Below are 19,114 nucleotides of genomic sequence, written 5' to 3' on the forward strand. Positions count from 1 at the left end.
TTCCCTTTTGAAGCAAAATATTTTTTTTCACATTGTCAGTGATGAAATCTTAGCCACACACACTTCTGCCGAAGGTAGCTGCATGCTAGAAAACACCAAGAAATTCCCTCACCCACTCAGCATTACTCATTTTGTTACATAATTTATTTTTTTTTCCTTTTGCTGTGGATTGGGTCAATAAATACACTGGCCCTTAACAAACGCAGCTGTCTGTTGTGTTTGTTTATAGAAAATGCAATTTTGGCAGTGACTGAGCGGGAAGGCACCATGGGCTACTGGTCCCAGCAAGATGGCATGAACATCTTGCCACTGGTTTTGTTGCAGCACCTCAGGCCCATCATGGGACAGTTCACCTCTGGATATTCAGACCTACCAGCCTTACAAAAGCCTTCTAAATCCTCTTGCAGTTCTCCCCAGCTCTTGCTGTCCAGAAGGACAAGTCACTGCCACCGGTTGCTGTAAGGAGCATCAAATGTGCTACATTGTTTTAAACTTTTTCTAACCCTTTTCTTTCATTTAGTCCTTGCAGATGGGAGAATTTATTGGTGATATGAGAAGTGAGATGAAGTCCCATTGCATCTCTATGTAAGGCAAAATCTCCTTACATCTCTCTACTGCTACATGAGCCTTTCCCCTTACACTGGTGCTGCCTTGAGAAAGGGGAAAAAAAATTTTAAAAAAGAAAGAAATGACCATTTGGTGGCCTTAAACTGCTATTCAAAGCACCAAAAGTCAGATCCTGCTGTCACTGAACTGGGGAGGAGTTCCCTCTCTTTGTTGACTGGGAACAAAGTGTCCAGGCCAGGAGCTGCCTGTTGCACAGGGACACAGTCCCAGTCCTGCCAGTGCATGGGGCTGCCTGCTGCTACACTGCCCCAGTAGCTGTGAATTATGAGGTTCCCCTCCACAGCTGCAAGGCAATGACTTTTTAAAAGACTTTTTTAAAAGGACAGACAGCAGCATTTAAGGGGATGCAAACAAAATTCCCTGCTGACACAGTAAAGCTTCTTGAGTAACAGTAAATGCTCCACATAAAACAACATATGTATTGGGTTTCTGAGGCATCTCTGGGGTGAGGACTTTACTGCCACAAGTCACCACAGCACTGACAGAACCATATGACTGACAGCAGTCCCAGGACACAGCTTTAGTGATGTTCCCAATCCATCTAAACTCCAGCTTAGACCAATATCTGTTTAATGTGTAATGCATGACAGAGACCAGTGCCTAGGCGGTCCAGTCATCCCATGTCTGGGACAGGTGTGTGTTTCCACATCAGGCAGTCAGATAAGGTTCTGTCATGTAGATTCTGGGAAAGCTCCAAGACTGGTGTTTATTTTTCACAAGGCAAACGAGGAACATATCATATAGTGTTGGAGAAGCAGCAGGACAGCCTGTCCTCATTAGGAAAAAAAAAAAGTGTCTGACAGGGAACTCAAGAACATCATTATTGCTGCCCAAGGCTCATTTGGGAATCCATATTAAAAGGGCTCTGCTTGGGACCAATTCTTTCCTCTTCCCTCAAAGGTTCCCTTGAATCAAGTTCTCATAATTTTGACACTCACCAGAGATAAAATAGGATCCTTTTAGCAACTCTCAGTCTATGAATTTACACTTCAAAATATTAACTTATGTTTCCAGAGCACAGAGGCTGTTCAAAGAAGGCCACCGATGCCTCCAGTGCCCTGGGGTGAGGATAGTTGTTGGTGCCACCAAAGAGCACAAGCAAAGAATCTGATGTTATACCTGCAGAACTGAGAGAAACTGTTCAGCTTGGTGCACTTCCATGAAGCTCCTCAGACCTTAAGGGAAAAGAGATTGTCGGTTCTTTTCACATCTCTGCATAGGCAGGAGTTTAAAATATAAAATATCAGTACCAAGTGGACCTGCTCAGGAGAACATTAGAAGTCAGCATGAGCTCATGTAGCCTAAGTCTGCAAGTCCTAAATCTTCCCGTGGAATCACCGAGTACCAGTTTGGATGGCACCTCAAGTCTCATCCGGTACAACCTTTCTTGGCAAAAGCATGGTCTAGACAAGGTGGCCCAGCACCCTGTCCAGCTGATTCTTGAACGCATCCAACATTAGGGAATCCACCCCTTCCCTGGGGAGATTATTCTAATGCTTGATTCTTCTCATTGTGAAACATTTCCCTCCTGTGAACAATAGTAATCTCCCCAAGAGTAATCTATATCCACTACCCCTCATCTTTCCCACATGACTCCTCTTAAAAGGGAGTCTCCATCTTCTTTGTAGCCACCCTATAAATACTGGGATATGGTGATAAAGTGTTCTTTGAGCCTTCTTTTCTCAAGCTATTTGTCCACCAGGACCAACCCTGGGTCTGGGTAGATCCCAATCTGTGATACAGTCCTGGATTATGTTTTCCAAGGTACAAGATATTACATTTGTCCTTCATAAAGTTCTTGTTCACTTTCTCTTTCAATCTATCCAGCAGGGTGGCTCTCCCTTCTAAAGTGTCCACTTCTCCCCGCAGTTTGGGATCATCACCAGATTTCATCAGTGTATCCTTGATCTCATCATTCAGATCACTTATGAGGATATTGAACAGCATTGGCCCCAATACTCTCCACCAATGCTCCTTCCTCATATTCCTGCTCCATAATATTGGAATGGTGCTCTGACCATTGGCCTGTCAAGTGCAGCTCACTGGCAGCTAGTTTGTGTATTCACTCTGGACTAGAACCATCAGTTTGGTCATGTTTTCATTATTGGGTTCTGGGGGGCATTTTGGTGCGCTGAGATACAATAGTCAATGTAATTCTTCAAGTAAGTGTCCTTTTCCTTTTACCTTTCTGATTACACACAGTATTAGCCACCTTTTCTGCACTCTCAGTAAGTTTGGAACAAAACCTTTACTCTACCTCACTGTGTCTTTCTCAGGAAACTTAGGCAGTTCCTAAAAGTTCCTTCAATTTTTCCTTCCAGCTCCCACAAGTGCTACTATTTGCTTGTAGAGTTTTTCCCTGCTGACAAAGCAGCAGGAAACCAACAGACCAAAATCAAAGCCTGACTTGGCTTTCCAAAAAACATCATTATGCTTTTCTCTTTACCTTCACTAAGCTAGAGCACTACAAACTCCCTTAAGATCAGCTTATCTGTTATGACTGTTCACCTCCAGGGGCTTAACGAGTGTGCACCATGGCTGCCCAACACACCAATAGTGACAGAAACTGAGAGTCACTGATGCAGAGCTCTAGAAGAACATAGGAAAAAGAGAGATTTGATGACAACCCAAAGTCCTACAATGACTGTGAGCATTTCTCTTCTACTATATGTTATGTGTTACCTTTAAAGATGATAGCAGCAGATACCTGCATAACTCAAACTACTCTCTTGTTCATTGTTCCTACTATCAGATGTCAGGATACACCACCTAGCCCATTACTTTGGGCTATACTCCATCAGCAGACCTGTCTAAATAAATAAATTAAGCCTCTCCAGAGGGGATCTTCATAATCTCTTCCGACATCTAGTTATTAATGACAGGTGGAAGGGAAGATAAATCATAGCAGAGGTCTTCCTTTTTGTGACTGCTATGACTCCGCTCCAGGAATGACTGTGTACCTGCAGGGCCTGGCTAAAGTCACCCCTGAAATGTGAAGCTGCTGTTCCATAAAGCTGCAACAACATGAAACAGACCACAAATATTGATCACCCTCCTTTGAAGGATGGCCAAAAAGCAAAACTGCCAAAAGCATCATTGGCTTCTGAAAATGTGCATTAAAGCTTATCTTAGGGTGGCACTCCAATGTTTAAAGCTTCCCCTGCAGGTGGTCAGGCTAATCCTCTCCCAAACTGAACCAGCTCAGTGTCATCAGTGCACAATCAGCTCCCTGGGGTATGGCTCATGCAGTTTGCCAGTAAACCACAGCGTGGGCCTGTCCCAGCTCATCAGCCCTCTGGGAAGCCAGGGAATGCCGTGTCAAAACACAGAACCAGCTGGGATGCACAGCTGGCAACCCTCCTCACTGTGCAGGTTTCACTCTAGGTGATGGAGACACAACCCTATTTTATTACCATCTCCCAGGAGAACACGGCCATTTCACACAACTCCACTGTCAAGTATTTCCTTCAGGCATCATCTTGGCATCTTCTAATGAAATGGGGTTTCAAGTGTGTCATTCCATCCCTTCTCCAAAAAAGTACCCACCTGCAGCTTAGCACTACTTGCAGAAGGCTCCTTCTTGCTTTAATTGCAACCTCTTGTTTAAAATATTCACTGCCCATCTGCCCTCCTTCTCCCCCAACAAGCACACAGGTGGAAATCCTCTTGCTCAGAGGTTCACAGTACTTCATTAAATATTAAAATAGAATATGGCTGGTTTAAAACAGCTACTAATGCCTTTCTTCTACAGCCCACAAAGCATTCTTGTAACCAAAGCCACAAAAGAGGAGGTATCTTTAAATGAGCCACGCGGATTGATTCACCAATTACCATCTCTTCCTCCCCTTTATTGTTTCCCATCAGAGCTGGCAGAGCACTCACCAAATCATGCTCTCCCTACTTTTACCTTGGCTGTTTCCACAGTCTGGTCCCCACACAAATAATTTTCAGCTAGGTAAAGAATCTGTTAAATAATCACCCTAATATACATGCTTCCAATTAAAAATTGATTAAACTGTTCTTTCTTGAACAAGTGATCAGCACAGAATCCAGCATCTACCTCCATTCAGTCTTGAAGGAAGGGAGGGAAGAAAGCCTGGAGGGCTAATAGGATCCTAATTACATAACTTAGGGCACGAGGCACCCTGGAGAGGAAAAGGAGACTTTGGCCATCAGTAGACAGGGGCTTCTCCAATACATAGTTTGCATCTACTCTGGCTGGAAATTTAAGGTTTTCTTTTTTAGCTGAGGTGCCCACAGCAGGCGCTGCAAATTCACCAACGCTACATGAAATCCAGTGTGTTTCAAACCACTGAGGCTCCCTGATCACTCAGTCTGAGTGCCCCACACACTGACCTTCCCTCAGGAACTACCTGAGAGGTGGCACTGACGGCATTTCACAGAGTGCAATGCATTCAGAAAAAAACCAGCTAAGTCAAGGGGGAGTCCCTTCTTCTGCTGCCTGGAGTTTCCAAGCTGTCTTTGGAAATGAATCAAATTCATGTCTTCCATGAAACAGTCCAAAAGTAGCAGCAGCAGCTTGGCCAGGGAGACACTGATTTTGTTCTTCTTCCAATTCTCATCTGCCAGAACAGCCTTTATTAGATATATTCACCATATGCACTTTCTTTCCAGAACAAGAAAATCAGGACACCACTTCTTTTTCTATCACCATAGCCGTATATCCAAAGTACTGTGGAGAATCCCTTTTTTTTTAGCCTGCAGACTTTTTCCTGGAGTACATGGAAATGTATCAGCACATGCATCAGGAGCTCTAACCTCCCTACGTTACCCTTAGCTATTCCAATGCTTTCATTTTTTGCCATGTGCTATTCCTCCTCTGCCTGCCGCCTGCTGCTCCCTCCATCATTCTTGAAATCAGAAGCACATTACATATCCCAACCATTTAATTTTTACTCGTGACTTCCTGTCCAACCGATGCACCACAGGGATTAACTTTATCTGTGACAGTCAAAACCGGAATTGCTCTGGGCCGCTTTCTCTTCACTCCATATTTTTCTCATACAGAATTGACAGCTGCACTTTATTGTTCACGTTGAAATACAGCAAGCAGTTCCTGGGGGAGTAAGATCTCAGATTTTCTCCTATCTACATCCAACCACCATCTTGAGCACCTTCATATGCAGGTGGGATGAAGGTGCTGACATCCCCACAGATCTCAGCCCTGCTTCAGGATCTCTCTGTTACAAACGTATTTTAACACCCCTCAGAGGGAGACAGATACCTCATTTGGCAAACAACATTGATGCAGTGCTTTTCACTGGGGGCATCTGAAAGATGTACCAGGGAAAGATGTAGCTACTTCCCCCTTTTACTGGGAAAATGAAGCAAATCAGACTGAAACAACTTGTATAATCAAACAGCAAATGGCAGGAGATTTGGTAACAGAATCCCAAATGCTGCTCAGTCCAGCATTTCATGGATTGGACAAAGGTGACTGACTCAAGAGTGCCTTCTTGGTAAGTCAAAACCACAAGCCTTTTGTTTCTAAAAGGACTATGGAACCTCATAGCTTGTCTTACTGCAACAGTGGTGCTCTTGCAACCCTTTCTATGCCATTTATGCAATTTTTGCAGTATCAGGGAGGCATAATTCTGAGGGAGAGAAGCCCAGCTAGAAATATGTGAGATCTCCTAAGGGAAACATTTATGTATAGTGACCAGCCCAGGGAAATGAAGGTCAGCTCTAAAAGAAAAGAAAATATTGTAAAGTATATAAGACTCTTTCAGTGACAGCAGAGTCTAGAGTGCATTTCCACAGAATTACTGTATTACATTAATATCCACTGGTGGTTATACCCTTTCCCATTTATCCTCCAGACTTATTACTGATGGCTGACTTCCTACAGCCTTACCCAGCTGAGAAATTACAGAGGTACACTTGCACAGCCTCCAAAAAATATGTGCAAATATATATATATATATATATATACTCTTTCAGTATACCTCCTCCCAGGTCTCAGGTTTATGCTTCTTTACAAGTCACCTGAGCTAAGCCACTATCCATCCCAGCTGGTTCAGTTCCCATATTATGGAGGATACAACCCTGCACATTCATAATTGTCTCATCTAAAATGGAAACTGGGCACAGGTCTGCCTGAAAATCCCACTTTTTGAGGCTGCTTGCAAGTGAGTTTCAGTCCCAGTTCACTGCAGATGTGTTTGGCTCACATGAGCAGAACTAAGTCTCCTACAACAGCGCAGGTCTGAGCTACGCAGCTGTTCAATGGCAAAAAGACACCTCTTGCTCACACTTCATTAATACCCACTCCTAATATTTACACTAGAAACTACATGGAAAACTACAGGAAGTCACCTTACTACTCACAAGGTAATCACTTTCGGTAAACCGCAGTTGGCATAATTCGCTATGTGGCAAAGCACACATTCAAATATCAAGGAAGAATTTGTTCCTTGTCTGAGGGCAGAATAATAACGTTGGACAGAACAGCTAAATGTAGCAGTGAAATAGTTAAGCACAGGAGCTGGGCCACATGGAAAACAAGACCCACATTTAAAGCTCTGCTGGGAACAAAGTGTGAAATTAGCTGTTTCTGTCACATGCCTTGTGTCTCCAGGGGTATCTACAGAAACACTGCACAGGGCAACATCATCTTCCTCATGCTAGTATTTTCTACAGACCATCATCATTTTCCCTCTGCCAATGCAATCTTCTTGAGGAGGTGGAAGGACTCTCATGATTTGCTGGCAAAGCCAAAACTCCTTATGAGGTTATATGCACATCTAAGGACATGCAGGTTTTCCCTCTACTTCCCTCTACGTCCTCAGCTGCATGGTGGGACAGGACTCCAGGAATCGGATCAAAAGTGCCACTTTCCAGAACTCACAAGAGTTCCATATAACACCAGAGGGAACGAGACACACAGTCAGGGACAGCAATACAGCACCATGGTTCCAGCACAATTTTTGCATGTGATTTGGTTAAAAATTACACTTGAAAAGTACTAAGTGGTCAAAGGGAAGATTAAGCAGTAAAGTACTTTTCATTTGGAAACTGCTGTTTTTCTTCAGGCAGAGGAGAAGCCGTCTCTAAGACTTATGAGGTTTCCCTAGATCAGAAGGGATTATACTTTAAGCATGTGTTTTGTCTCAGCAATGTCATAGCACATATTATCTAAGACACTGCTATGGATAACAGATGGGAGAAAGAAGGTAATCACACTACTAATTCAAGTGTCACATAGCAGGCTACACTGAATTTAAAGTCTCTTTATAGAAAGACATGAAGAGGACTAAAACACACAGTAATAAAATCTGAGCCATCCCATTTACACTGAAGATTAATAATGTATTATGTATTATGAAATGTATTTGAACAAGGTGCATCTATCACTTTCAGAGTTATCTACAGGCAGATCTACTTTATTCTGGTGGAGGGTATTACTGATTAGCTAAATGCCCAATATTCCTTAGGAATTACCATCCACATGTTCCCAATAGTATATAAAATAACAAGTGCTGGGAGAGGAAGGAGAGTGAAAAAAGAGAAGACTCAAGACTCACTATGCCTGAGTATCCAATTCTGCCTCCATGATAAGGGAGTCCCCACTGCAAAAACAGTTCAGCCTTCAGCAATTATTGAAGTGGCTAAGAGATCTGTCTACAATCTGACTGATTATACTTTCAGATTGGTGGGCTTTTTGGTTCAGGATTGGACTTATTTTTTTTTTTTTCAATTGCCCAAATGTCAGAAATACTCTCTTAGCAGAGGAAGTGTCAAACCAGAAATTCTGTGAGTTATCTGTGGGAATTTGAACGGGGCATTTCCTCCCTTACACTATGTTTTTTAATGTTTCCCCCTGAGAATCATCTGCCACTTACATCAGCTTCCTCTGACAGACCACTACTGAGAGCCTTGAGTGCTGGCAGCCTGAAAATCAAGCAAGTTTTACAGCTGATTAAGCCCTAAATCAGTGTGCTATGGAAAAGAAGATATTTCAAAATAATAAAAATGTTGTATTCACATGCAATGATGGGCCAGTAAGACAGCAACATGCAAGATCCTCTTGGGACACTACCAAAAGGTGCTTGTGCTGAAGATTCTTGAACTCACCTGAAAGAACTCGGTGAACAGAGGGGAAGTTTCAAGAAGTCTGTGTGCAGGAGAAAAAAGTAATCTAAACACCAAAATGAGTTAGTCTTGTACTCTTAGTGTACATGCAGGGATACAAACAGTGAGTAGAAGCCTTCTGGACACTATTATTGATTTCAAGAAATACAAAAGCAGATCAGGTGTTAACATTTAATTTTATTTATAAAAAAATTGTAGAACGTATTAAATACAAACATTTGGAAAAAGCAATCAAGGCTTCACTAAGATGCCCAGGAAGAGGAAGACAGAGAATCAAGAAGCTTACCAGATTTAAGAGTTTTTAAACTAGTGGAATAATTGCTATAAGTTTTCACTGACATCTTTATAGGTGGTGGCCATTATAGCAACCAAAGTTATTATCCCTTTTAAAAAACAGATATGATTTGTCATATCTTCCCACTCAATCACAAAATGTAAGGAAGCAACTTTTTCCAGGTTAAAAAACAGAGTAATAAATACTATTAATGCATTTACCCATTACCTACATTCTATAACACTAGACATTTGCTTATAATCACACGTGGATATCAAGTTTAGCCCAAAAAAAATCGATTATACATTTCAAATCTGGATATCCAATAAGGTATTATAAACTTTATACATTTTCCAGTGAACATCAAAATGAGGACAGTGCTTTGAAGTATAGAAACAAAATAACTGAATGCATCATCTACACTACAAAGGCCAACTACTTAAGAGGTGAACTGGGTCTAGTCATGTTCCAGATAGCTTGAAAGTCCTACAAATTGCCACTGAAAGGCTGGCTGGAAGACAAATCATGTCACATTCTCAGTCTGTGTTAGCTCCTCTCCTTGTCTAAAAGGCTAAAGGTGAGAACTGTAGCTCTCTCTCCTGCACCCATGGTAATTAGGGAGTAAACCATCATTCTGCTCTCTACGTGGGCAAACCAGATTCCAGTTTTCTTAGACTGCTGTTGCTCTTACACTGCTCTTACCTGCAGTATGCAATACACACAGACCACTACACAAGATGTTGAAGGCAGAGACTGCAGAAAGTACCCTTTCTGCCTTTCAAAAAGAGAGAAGCAATTTCACTCACTGACAATACGGCATTGCCTCCATCTTCCCAGCTTACCCTGCATCTGCTTTGGAGCTGCAGCATAACGCACACTGATGTGGCTACATGGCCCTAAAACCAAACTCAGTTCAAAAAAAAAATCCTGTTCAGGGGACTGACTCTTTGGAGATAACCAAACTATTTTAAAAAAAGAGTGCAGATTAATCTTGGACACATGAAAATTAACAGATATCTCCCATACTACCTTGTATGCGTCAGAACAGTAAAAGAACTGCCAACTTACCAGCACCCACAGCTTTACTACTGAAAGGACAAGAGTGCCAGGAGTACTATAGGATACACAGTGCTGGCAGCCTGCTACAGGAGGGACTGGCTGGATACCTGCAAGACCACAGGCAGAATAGTTCTGACAAAGCTGCCCTTTGGAGATGGGCTGACGCTGCCCTACATATCCTATTATGAGTAGAGGGCTGAACAAATGGACCCGCATCCTAAACGTGTGTCAGACCCTGTTACCGAGGAAAACATTTTCCAATTATCACATCTACCCTCAGAGCACTGAAGGGACTGCCAATGTGGGCACCACTGGGCTGGAATTGTTGAGCAGACAATTATTTGCAGATCAACATCTTCAGGAACAGCTAAATACCTCTCTTACCAGGCAATCACAGAGCAACTGCTGGATATACCAAACAGGCAGTGCTTCTCTCAGCTGCAAGCTTGAAAACAAGGTCAGTTCCAGCACTTTTTCCAAATCCAGCAACATCCCTTACTGCAACAAAGATATGATTATCCTGCTGTCATCATGCTCAGTACACTTAAAGCACTTAGTGCAATGAGAACCCTGACGCAGGCTTGACCTCAGATGAAGTGGACAGGTCAGTTCCACGCCATTCCCTTTTCTCCTTTTCGGCAATTATTGATATGCACAACCCGTACTTCAAAAGCCATAACATAATTTTTTTTAAGATACTTAACAACAGATATTTAACAGCCAGAGTTTACTTGACCCAAAAGCCTTGCTCCCATCCAAAGAATTCACTGCCGCCTGCAAGCAGGAAATCACATTTCGAAGAATCTCGTAAAGGAATGGGAAGCCAGAGTACCAAAGAAATTGAAAGAGACACGGCAGTCTATTTAGTCTGCTCATTGTTTCTCACTCAGTGCTCAGCTTTTAGGATGATATACACCACACTTGAACAAATGAAGGGCTTGGTTTTACTTTTCTATCTTGGCTGTTTGGGTGGTATTTTTTATTTTCTAGAATCTTCAAGAAAATGGGCCTTCCATCCTCCAAGTCAAAGACAAGAAATCATGATCTTGGCATCAGGGCCACCCCCCATTACACCATCAGAAATCAATACACTGCCCAGCATCCCTACTGACATGTTTCAAGTTACACTCTTACAAGCTGCTTGAATCAGGCAAATGGCTCCATTCCAGAAACACACAAATGTTACCAAGAGCGGAGTATGGCCCCTAGTTTCAACCTAGTTAAAAATATATTGTACAAATGCATTCCTATAAATCTGATCACAGCAAAATATATAGTGGTGTTTAAATGGCAGGGAAGTTGAATTCCAACAACTCAATCTTTAAACCAGTGCGAAATATGGGCAATTTTAAAAATAAACAATAAACTTCTCAAATACAGACATCTGTGAAAAATACATGCACACGCACACTCTCGCACGCACACGCACCCACTTACTTCACTCAGTGTTAGATTAAGATTACACAAGGCAATTTTCAAGGTTGCATTTACAACCACAATGACAAGAACAGCATTTTTGAGGTAGCTGAAGTCAAAGAGCAAACCACAGCACAAGCAAAGAAACAGGTGCTCGCACTCACACCGAGCCCACTCTTTGGAGACACGTTATCGTGTGCGCAGGGGCGCGTGCTGAAGAGGCACGTGTTCCATGGGGAATGAAGTTCAGCGGCTCTGGAGACATGATAGACTATTCTCCAGAAAAGTTTATGTTGGGAGACCAGATGCACAGTCAAGGGACCATGGCTTAAATCACTGCACATCAGCTGAGCTGTGGTAACAGCCTGGGTGCTCTTGGTCTGTGGCAGCTCTGCCGACAGTTCAGTCTCACGGGCACTGAAGCAAAGAAAACTGTGGCGGTTGAAGGTGTTATTACTCAGAGCTGTCTGTCCCACTTCTCTCCTAGATGCCACTGCTGGGGGAAAGGTACTTGGGCCCCTGTCTCACCTGCTCCAGCTTTCAGCCTAGCATTCAAGTTCACACCCACATCCACGCTATTACTTGCCAATGGACCGTAAACAGGAGCAGCAGAGACACAGACTTGAGTTCCCCTCTTCAGGGGCAGTAACACCTTTGCCACACTAAGAGTGCAGAGATGCCAAACTGCCACAGCTTGGATCACCAGACCTCATCTCTCCAAGCCCTTTGCTAGCCTACAACAAGAGGAGTTGAGCTAACCTCACAGCAAATGCCAGGCAATGTGGGCAGAAGGGGATTTAGCTGTGGCTGGCAGACAAAATTCCTCAGCCACATTAACTGGATCCTGTCTCTGGGCATAAACAGAGCTTGATCCTGCCCAAATTACAAAACTGTGAAACACACTCATACACACACACACATAATGTCATCAAGAAGCTTTCTATAAATCAACAGTTTGCATGGTTTACTGCTGAAAGTTTTAAAAATGGGATGGAAAACATGGCAAGATGTTCTGCAAAAGTAGAAAGAAAAAAAATCGACCTCTTGTGATTAGGTCTCTGTTGTGTAGTTGCTGTATGAGAGTGATGGCACAGATGAGAAGTTGTTATTCCACTGCCTTCCTCCAGTAGTCTGGTGCAACTCTGCCTGCTCTTTGTATTTGCTCAGAAGATTTTTGGCTTCTTGCAGATCCTGAGAAGAGTTTTCCCCATATTCTTCTTTCAGCCACTGCCTGAACTGCGGAAATTGAAAATACATACACAAAATGTTGAAACAGTACAATGAAATTGATGGAGAAGTAATTCTTCTTCCTGTCCTACAGAATTTCAATAACCTTTAGGATCATATGCAGTTTAAAGAAAAGCACTCCAAATATTCCATGTCCTTCAACAGCAGCACAGAATGCACAGCACAGGGACACATATTTGAAATCAATGAGACTCTTTACATCTCCTGAAATGACACATCTGTGGAACAACTTGGCTGACTGGAGTAATACAGAGTAAGGAACATCTGCTGGGAAAGGACATCCTGGACTTAAAATCTCCCTGTTCCTGCTGCATATACAAACAATAAGAGGAATTAGCGTGGAAGCCAATATGATCAGCCAACTTGCCCAAGTCACAGCTGGCTACAAGAAGGCTGAAGATCAGAAAGTGAACCACTCTTATAGTTCTTTTTTTTCTTGAGCCCACAAATACCAGTAGTAAAAAATGTAATGTGGATATCCTAATAGGTGTCTTCTAGGAAGAAATAGTCCATGAGTTTTACAAGCTATAGAATAGGACCCCATATGTTATTGATATGAATGACTGAATATGATACATGGTAGCATATGTACCAGGCCCAGCTGATGGTCAGTCTAGCTCTGTATCCTGCTCTGCGAGTAACCAGATATAAATGATGAGGAAAGAATGCCCTGCAATGGCAGGGCAATAATGCTGGGACCTTCTCCCTGGCTATTTCCTCAGCTTGCAGCAATTTTCAGCTCAGGTGCTTTTCGAGGCTGAGGCAGTATCTTTGTGTTTGATAACACAAATGAATTCTTTTGTCATGAGATCTCATTTTAAATCCACTTTTTTTTTTTGCCACAAGATATCAGTATGCCAACAAGCTCCACAAGTAAATATTGTATAAATCCCCTACTGCTTTTCCTTGACTTGGACCTGCCAACAGATAACTCTGTCTCATAAGAAAGAGTGGAAATTGCACATGTTCACTTTTTCTACCCACTCAACTCTGAGACTTCTTTACATATTGGAGAATTTGAGTCCAGCTGAGGACACTTGTAGCTGAGGAACTGTCCAATTCCTGACAAATTTGTTGAGCTTACCTGCAGAAGCATCTAGCAAACACAGACTCAAACAGTTGTGTCCCAGTGGGTATAATATTAATTTTCCAAATCTTAACCTTCATAGCTTTGTTCTGTTTGGGGCTCATGAAGAAGCTCGATCCATAAAGATCATTTACTAGGACACTGGGAGACAAGACCTTAACATAGAAACTTCCTCCCATTCCTTAAAGAGGTCCTCAGGCAAATCTGAAGCCTCAGGCTACCATGTGGAATTTTGGAACAGGTGCAAACTGTGTCTGACCTTAGTGACTAAACCTCATCCTATAAGACCAAGATCTAGAGGACAACATTCCAGAGAGCCCACAGGATACCACCACCCTTTAGTGGCACAGCAAAACTCCAAATGCTGCTGAAATCTGAAAAAAGTTCACGCCCTTGGCAGATGGCATCATTCCACTGAAATCAGGTGTGTAAACAGACACCTGCTAAGGATGTGGTTGCTCTTAAGAGACAGTAAGAAAGTACAGCCCAGCCAGTGAATACAGGTGGATACTTCTTTTTGCAACCTACTGCCTCCCCCTCAGTGAATAAAGACAGAATGCGCAGTCCATAGTGGATGAAAAAAGAGAGACGTTACTGTCTTTATCAGGCTATTTGCATACAGCCTTAATTGTCATTGCTGTTAGACCAAACCAATTAGAGTAGAAATGACTGTAAGGGAGGAAGGAGACAAGTCTGGAAAGTCCCTCTCTGACTTTTGTCTCTTAAAAATCACTTATTCTACCATTTACACCAGTTCCAAACGATCCAGGAAACATTCAGTTAAATATTAAAAAAAAGCAAATATTTACAGTTGCTAACTGCATCATGCAAAACAAACGGTAATTTCTAAACTCTGAGCTTTCGGCAGCAGAATGACAGGGATGGAATAAAAAAAAAACCAACATCCTTTGTCTCATGTATTTTGCTTTCTGACTTTGGTTTGCCTCTGTTGTTGTTGTTTTTAATAAGCACAATAGGCACAAAAGCCCACACAACAACAACATGCTGAGCAATGGAAAACGGAAGGGACGGCCGCAGTAGGTTGGTAACATAAGTGGAAGTCACCAATCACCCACAGGGAGCAGGTCTTTTGCGTAGGATGGGGTTTTCCTGGAGTAAGAAACTGATTTTTGTTCTGTGAAACCCTTTGGCATGAAATACTATGAAATAATCTTTCACTGATTCTCCTAGTCCTACAAAACCTTCCAAGGCTAATAAGAAAAAAAAAGGTCAGATCTAAACATCAGAAAATTTATTAAGTCTTAGCCACAGAAGGTGGGAGAGGGGTCACAATACACAAATCGTAACGAGGACTTCGTTTAACTCCTGCACAGGAAAGATTTGTGATGATGATTTCTTTTCTGCCTATTATTCCACAAGAATGTGTTGGGGGGAAACCCACTGCTTTTATACAACTGGTAGAACATAGCACTTTCTGCTGTGTTCTGAGAACTCACCCTTTACCTTTCACCCCTCTAAAGGTGTTAATCTTGAACTGTGTCTTAGCTCACAAGACACAACCACTAGGTTGACAGCAAGGTTGGGCAGGAGGTGTTTAGGTGCTGTGCTTCATCCCTTCTCCCATCCAGCATTCCCTGATACCTTCAGATCTATCAGTATCTCCTCCATGGAGCAGGCTGGGCTAAGGAGCCATTCCCTCAAGGCAAAAACGGGGAGTCAGATAAATCACACAGACCACAAAATAATGAGAAGCAGCCCATGATCTGACTTGGAGTCGTGTTTCACAGCTCTTTTTTGTTGTTCCTGTACCTGATCAACATCGTGTTTTTCGAATTCCTGTAGCTGTCTCTGGAAGCCCATGTTTGGATTGGCGCAGGATCTCGCCGCGCGGACAACAGACAGTGCATCTTCCCAGCCAAAGTCTGTGATGGTCATGATGTAGGCAACCACCAGTGTGACACTCCTGGAGACACCTGCAAGGCTGCATGGAAAAGGGGGTGAAATACACTGAAGCAGTGCTATACTTCACTATACCTGTCACTAAAAGCATCACTTCTCAACATCACAGCAGACTGCTGTGTTGCTTGCCATGAGGAAGAAATATTACAATATTTGAGTTAAATAATATTGGTGCTGCTTTTTCAAATGCAGCAGAAAAAAATCTACATGATCAAGAAAGTGTATTTTGAGTGGTAATTCATATGTGACTGAAAAGGAAGAAATAAGCATGAAGTAGTCATGCTAAAAATACACAAAAGCAGGGGAGAGTGCACACATTCTAAGTTAGATTTTTGTTTTAAAAAGGCAGAAGTAAGTCACCCACTTTCTTTCTTCTGTTTATATAGATCAGAGCAGTGATATAAGACTGTTTCCTCTCCACCATGAATAAAGGCTGCAATTTCATGAGGCCAAAATGAACTTTAACTGAACCAATAAGTGGTACATATGTCTGGTTGCTTGAGTTCCTCTTTCTGTTATCCACTGCATCGTGCAGCTTAAATTCTCAGGACTCCAGTCTGCCCAGAGAAAAAGTTGGGATAGATTAAGAATCATTCATTATGCCTGGCTGGACAACACTGAACAAACTCAGAACTATTTCTATTGGGAGCATAAAGAATGTGTTAAAGTTATATTTACCAAAATAAAAAGAAAGAGTTACCAGATTCTTTCAACATTTAATGTTTCTGAAATACTTCACAAATTTAAATATATATTTTTTAAAACTCTGTCAGTACTCAGACTACTTATTCCTGTTTTCCATACACCAAGACTGACCAAGTGGCTCGTGAGCAGCCCTGTCATGAGTCAATAGCAAAGTGAGGATTTATGCTCAGGGCCTGTGTACAAGTCCAGTGTTCAAATCACGAGATGACTCTGATTCCCAGTACAGACTCAGATATGTCCCTTGGACATACAGCACAAAGACCACAACCAATAGCAGAGAGTGAGAAAAAACCCAGGGTGGGATTTCCTTTTCTATTCTTCACAGTCCCAGGAGCATTTCTCCAATCAGGGTCTTGCTATTAACAAATGCAACATTTGAATGCTTCAGCAGTTTAAAGAAAAGAAAGAGGGAAAAAAAAAATCAATTTCTATTCAGATAGGGTTCTTTTAACAACTCTGAAGTCACCAAAACAGCTGTTAAAGAAATGAATTAAATTATTAGGATTATGAAAATCACATTTAGAAATCCAGTGATTAAAATGATGGAAAATAAATAATATGTCTCTAGCCAACACATTCCTAGTCAAATCAATCCTATAAAAATATTTGGTAAGAGAAGGTCAAAAATAATTTCTTAGGCTCCTTTCATCTCCAAGCAGCTGCTCACCCCAGAGACTCAAAAGTCCTAGCATAAGGCTTTAATAGCATTTGCAAATCTTCTGGGGCTTTTTGAATAAAGGGGGCAATTCAATCCAAGAGGTTTTGCTACCACTATTTTATTAAAATTATGAACATCCAAATCAAGATAGAGAAACCCTTAAAAAGTTTATTTTAGCAAGCAGTATACGTACCAGTGAACTAAGCAGCCTTCACCTGTGAGCCGGCACTCATGGATAAATTTGATGCTCTCTCTGAAATGCCTTGCTCTGAAAACAAAAGCAGAAAGGGGATAAAGAAAGTGCTGTATTTAGTAAAATCACTACTTAGAAAGAGAGAAATATATCTGAAAGCTCGCTTCACACTGTTTCTAGAATTTAGAACTGAATACAGGTTGTACAAAGTAAAAGTTATTGTCTGCCAACGAAACACAAAACTCAGCAGCAGAAGTTATCCACCACTCTATCCGAGTAAGAAACTGGTATTTTAGGCAGTACAGTGTGCTAAACTTTATTCTGATGATTGTCAAGTCTGTATTTCAGTTTGTGCTTGATTCTTCTTTGAAGCAGTGACTTGGCCTCACATGTCCTTGTGTGCTCAGAGGGAACTCAGCACAACTACACGAGCAGTTCTCCAGACAATGTCTCACACAGAGACACCACACCTGCTACCTTATGCTTAACTTTAACTCTACCTCCTCCTTCAAGCCATGTGCTAGGGCATATCTAAACGTTAAGACTTTCTGCTTGGCTATGTGAAACCACTCCCTTTTGTCTCTGCAATGAAAAAATGCTCAATTCAAGCCCTGTTTTCTTTAGTTCCTTTCAGACAGCAGTACCCCTTCTGCCCATATTCAGGGTATCAGCCTACAGCCCGCCTGTTTTAAAGCAGCAGAGAAGAAAACGTAGAGAAGACTCTGTTTGCAAACATTAGGGTTTATAATCTCATTATCCTTTACACATGCCCCTTTCACTTTAAGTAGGGCATAGTGAAGGATAGCAAGTGGGCAGCTGTCATCATCTGAGTGAATAGGTAGCACTGCCTCTTTGCATCCCAGTTCCAAGTTGCTCACCCTGCCTTTCTGAATGCGAAGCCTTTGGCACTGCCTGTAGTTTACCACAGTTGCAAGCAGCACCTCTTAGTTCAACAGAGCTGGAGTTCACTGTGGCCTTTGAGTGCTCTTGCAATTCAAGCTCACAAGCAGTTGCAATGTGGGCAACACAGGCAGAGGAAAGAGGTTCTTAGGGGGCAGTCATTGCCAGGCCTGTTGGCAAGGGCAAACCTGAAAGCACATTGCGCTCAACACCCATGAAACACAACGTCCTGTATTCAAGATGTTTCCCCTTTCTGGGTGAATATTATACCACAAGGGTAAAAGAAAAAAACCTCAGCCCAGCACCAGCAGCCACACAAAAATCAGGAATACCCACATAAAAGGAAGCTTCCCTTCCTGCCTAACAGTGCAGCTGCTGATACTGTAAACACTCCTGACCTGAAGGACAACACTGATGCAACAGAGTGTCACTGCCTGCAGTACTTGCAAAAGCATGGATATCTAACTGGAATAAACAAAAAGAAGATCCCAAAGCCTGGGATTCCCTCTCCAATGCAGTAACTGCATCACTGGATGCAACATGGAAAACACAGCTAGAGAAGACCTAAGCAGCTCATTTGGAAAATCTCAAGGCACAATGCAATCCCAAGCTTTAGGACAGCAGGTTAACTTAGGGTTTTATGTTTCTCAAGGAACTGATGAAGTATGTGGGCTAAGTGATGACTAAGCCTTACAAATGCACAGATACTTGGGCTGCCACACTGATACTCTACCTCAACTGGCTGAGTTCTAACAAGTCATGGTGCTCAGGTCTGCCAGCGAAGGACAAGAGGTTTCACATAAGCAAACTTAGAGGACAAATGAGATCACTGGCTATGTGTGCAAGAGGTTTTGCTATTGCACAATGAAGAGCTTAGCTGAGATTGAAAGCATTCAATCAGCTGAATCTTGGTTA

At 42.3% G+C, this 19,114-nt stretch overlaps 1 protein-coding gene across 7 annotated transcripts in view; it reads right to left on the bottom strand.

The window, feature by feature from the left end:
- Positions 1 to 8,896: 8,896 nt before the first annotated feature.
- Positions 8,897 to 19,114, bottom strand: part of DUSP22 (dual specificity phosphatase 22) — a 44,243-nt gene continuing 34,025 nt past the window's right edge. For 6 of the 7 annotated variants that reach the window (XM_088061286.1, XM_088061290.1, XM_005526449.3 and 3 more), the window contains 3 exons: positions 17,300 to 17,374; positions 15,594 to 15,765; positions 8,897 to 12,724 (listed from right to left, as the gene is read on the bottom strand). In XM_088061286.1, the coding sequence (XP_087917412.1) occupies positions 12,539 to 12,724; positions 15,594 to 15,765; positions 17,300 to 17,374 (433 nt within the window). In that variant the 3' untranslated portion in view covers positions 8,897 to 12,538. Of the gene's footprint in view, positions 12,725 to 15,593; positions 15,766 to 16,107; positions 16,289 to 17,299; positions 17,375 to 19,114 lie in introns of those variants that run through there. The other variant, XM_088061306.1, reaches the window with a different exon arrangement.

Source organism: Pseudopodoces humilis, chromosome 1 (genome assembly GCF_049639895.1).
Source record: "Pseudopodoces humilis isolate 2021_Gansu_Grassland_sample_001 chromosome 1, ASM4963989v1, whole genome shotgun sequence".
NCBI lineage: Eukaryota > Metazoa > Chordata > Aves > Passeriformes > Paridae > Pseudopodoces > Pseudopodoces humilis.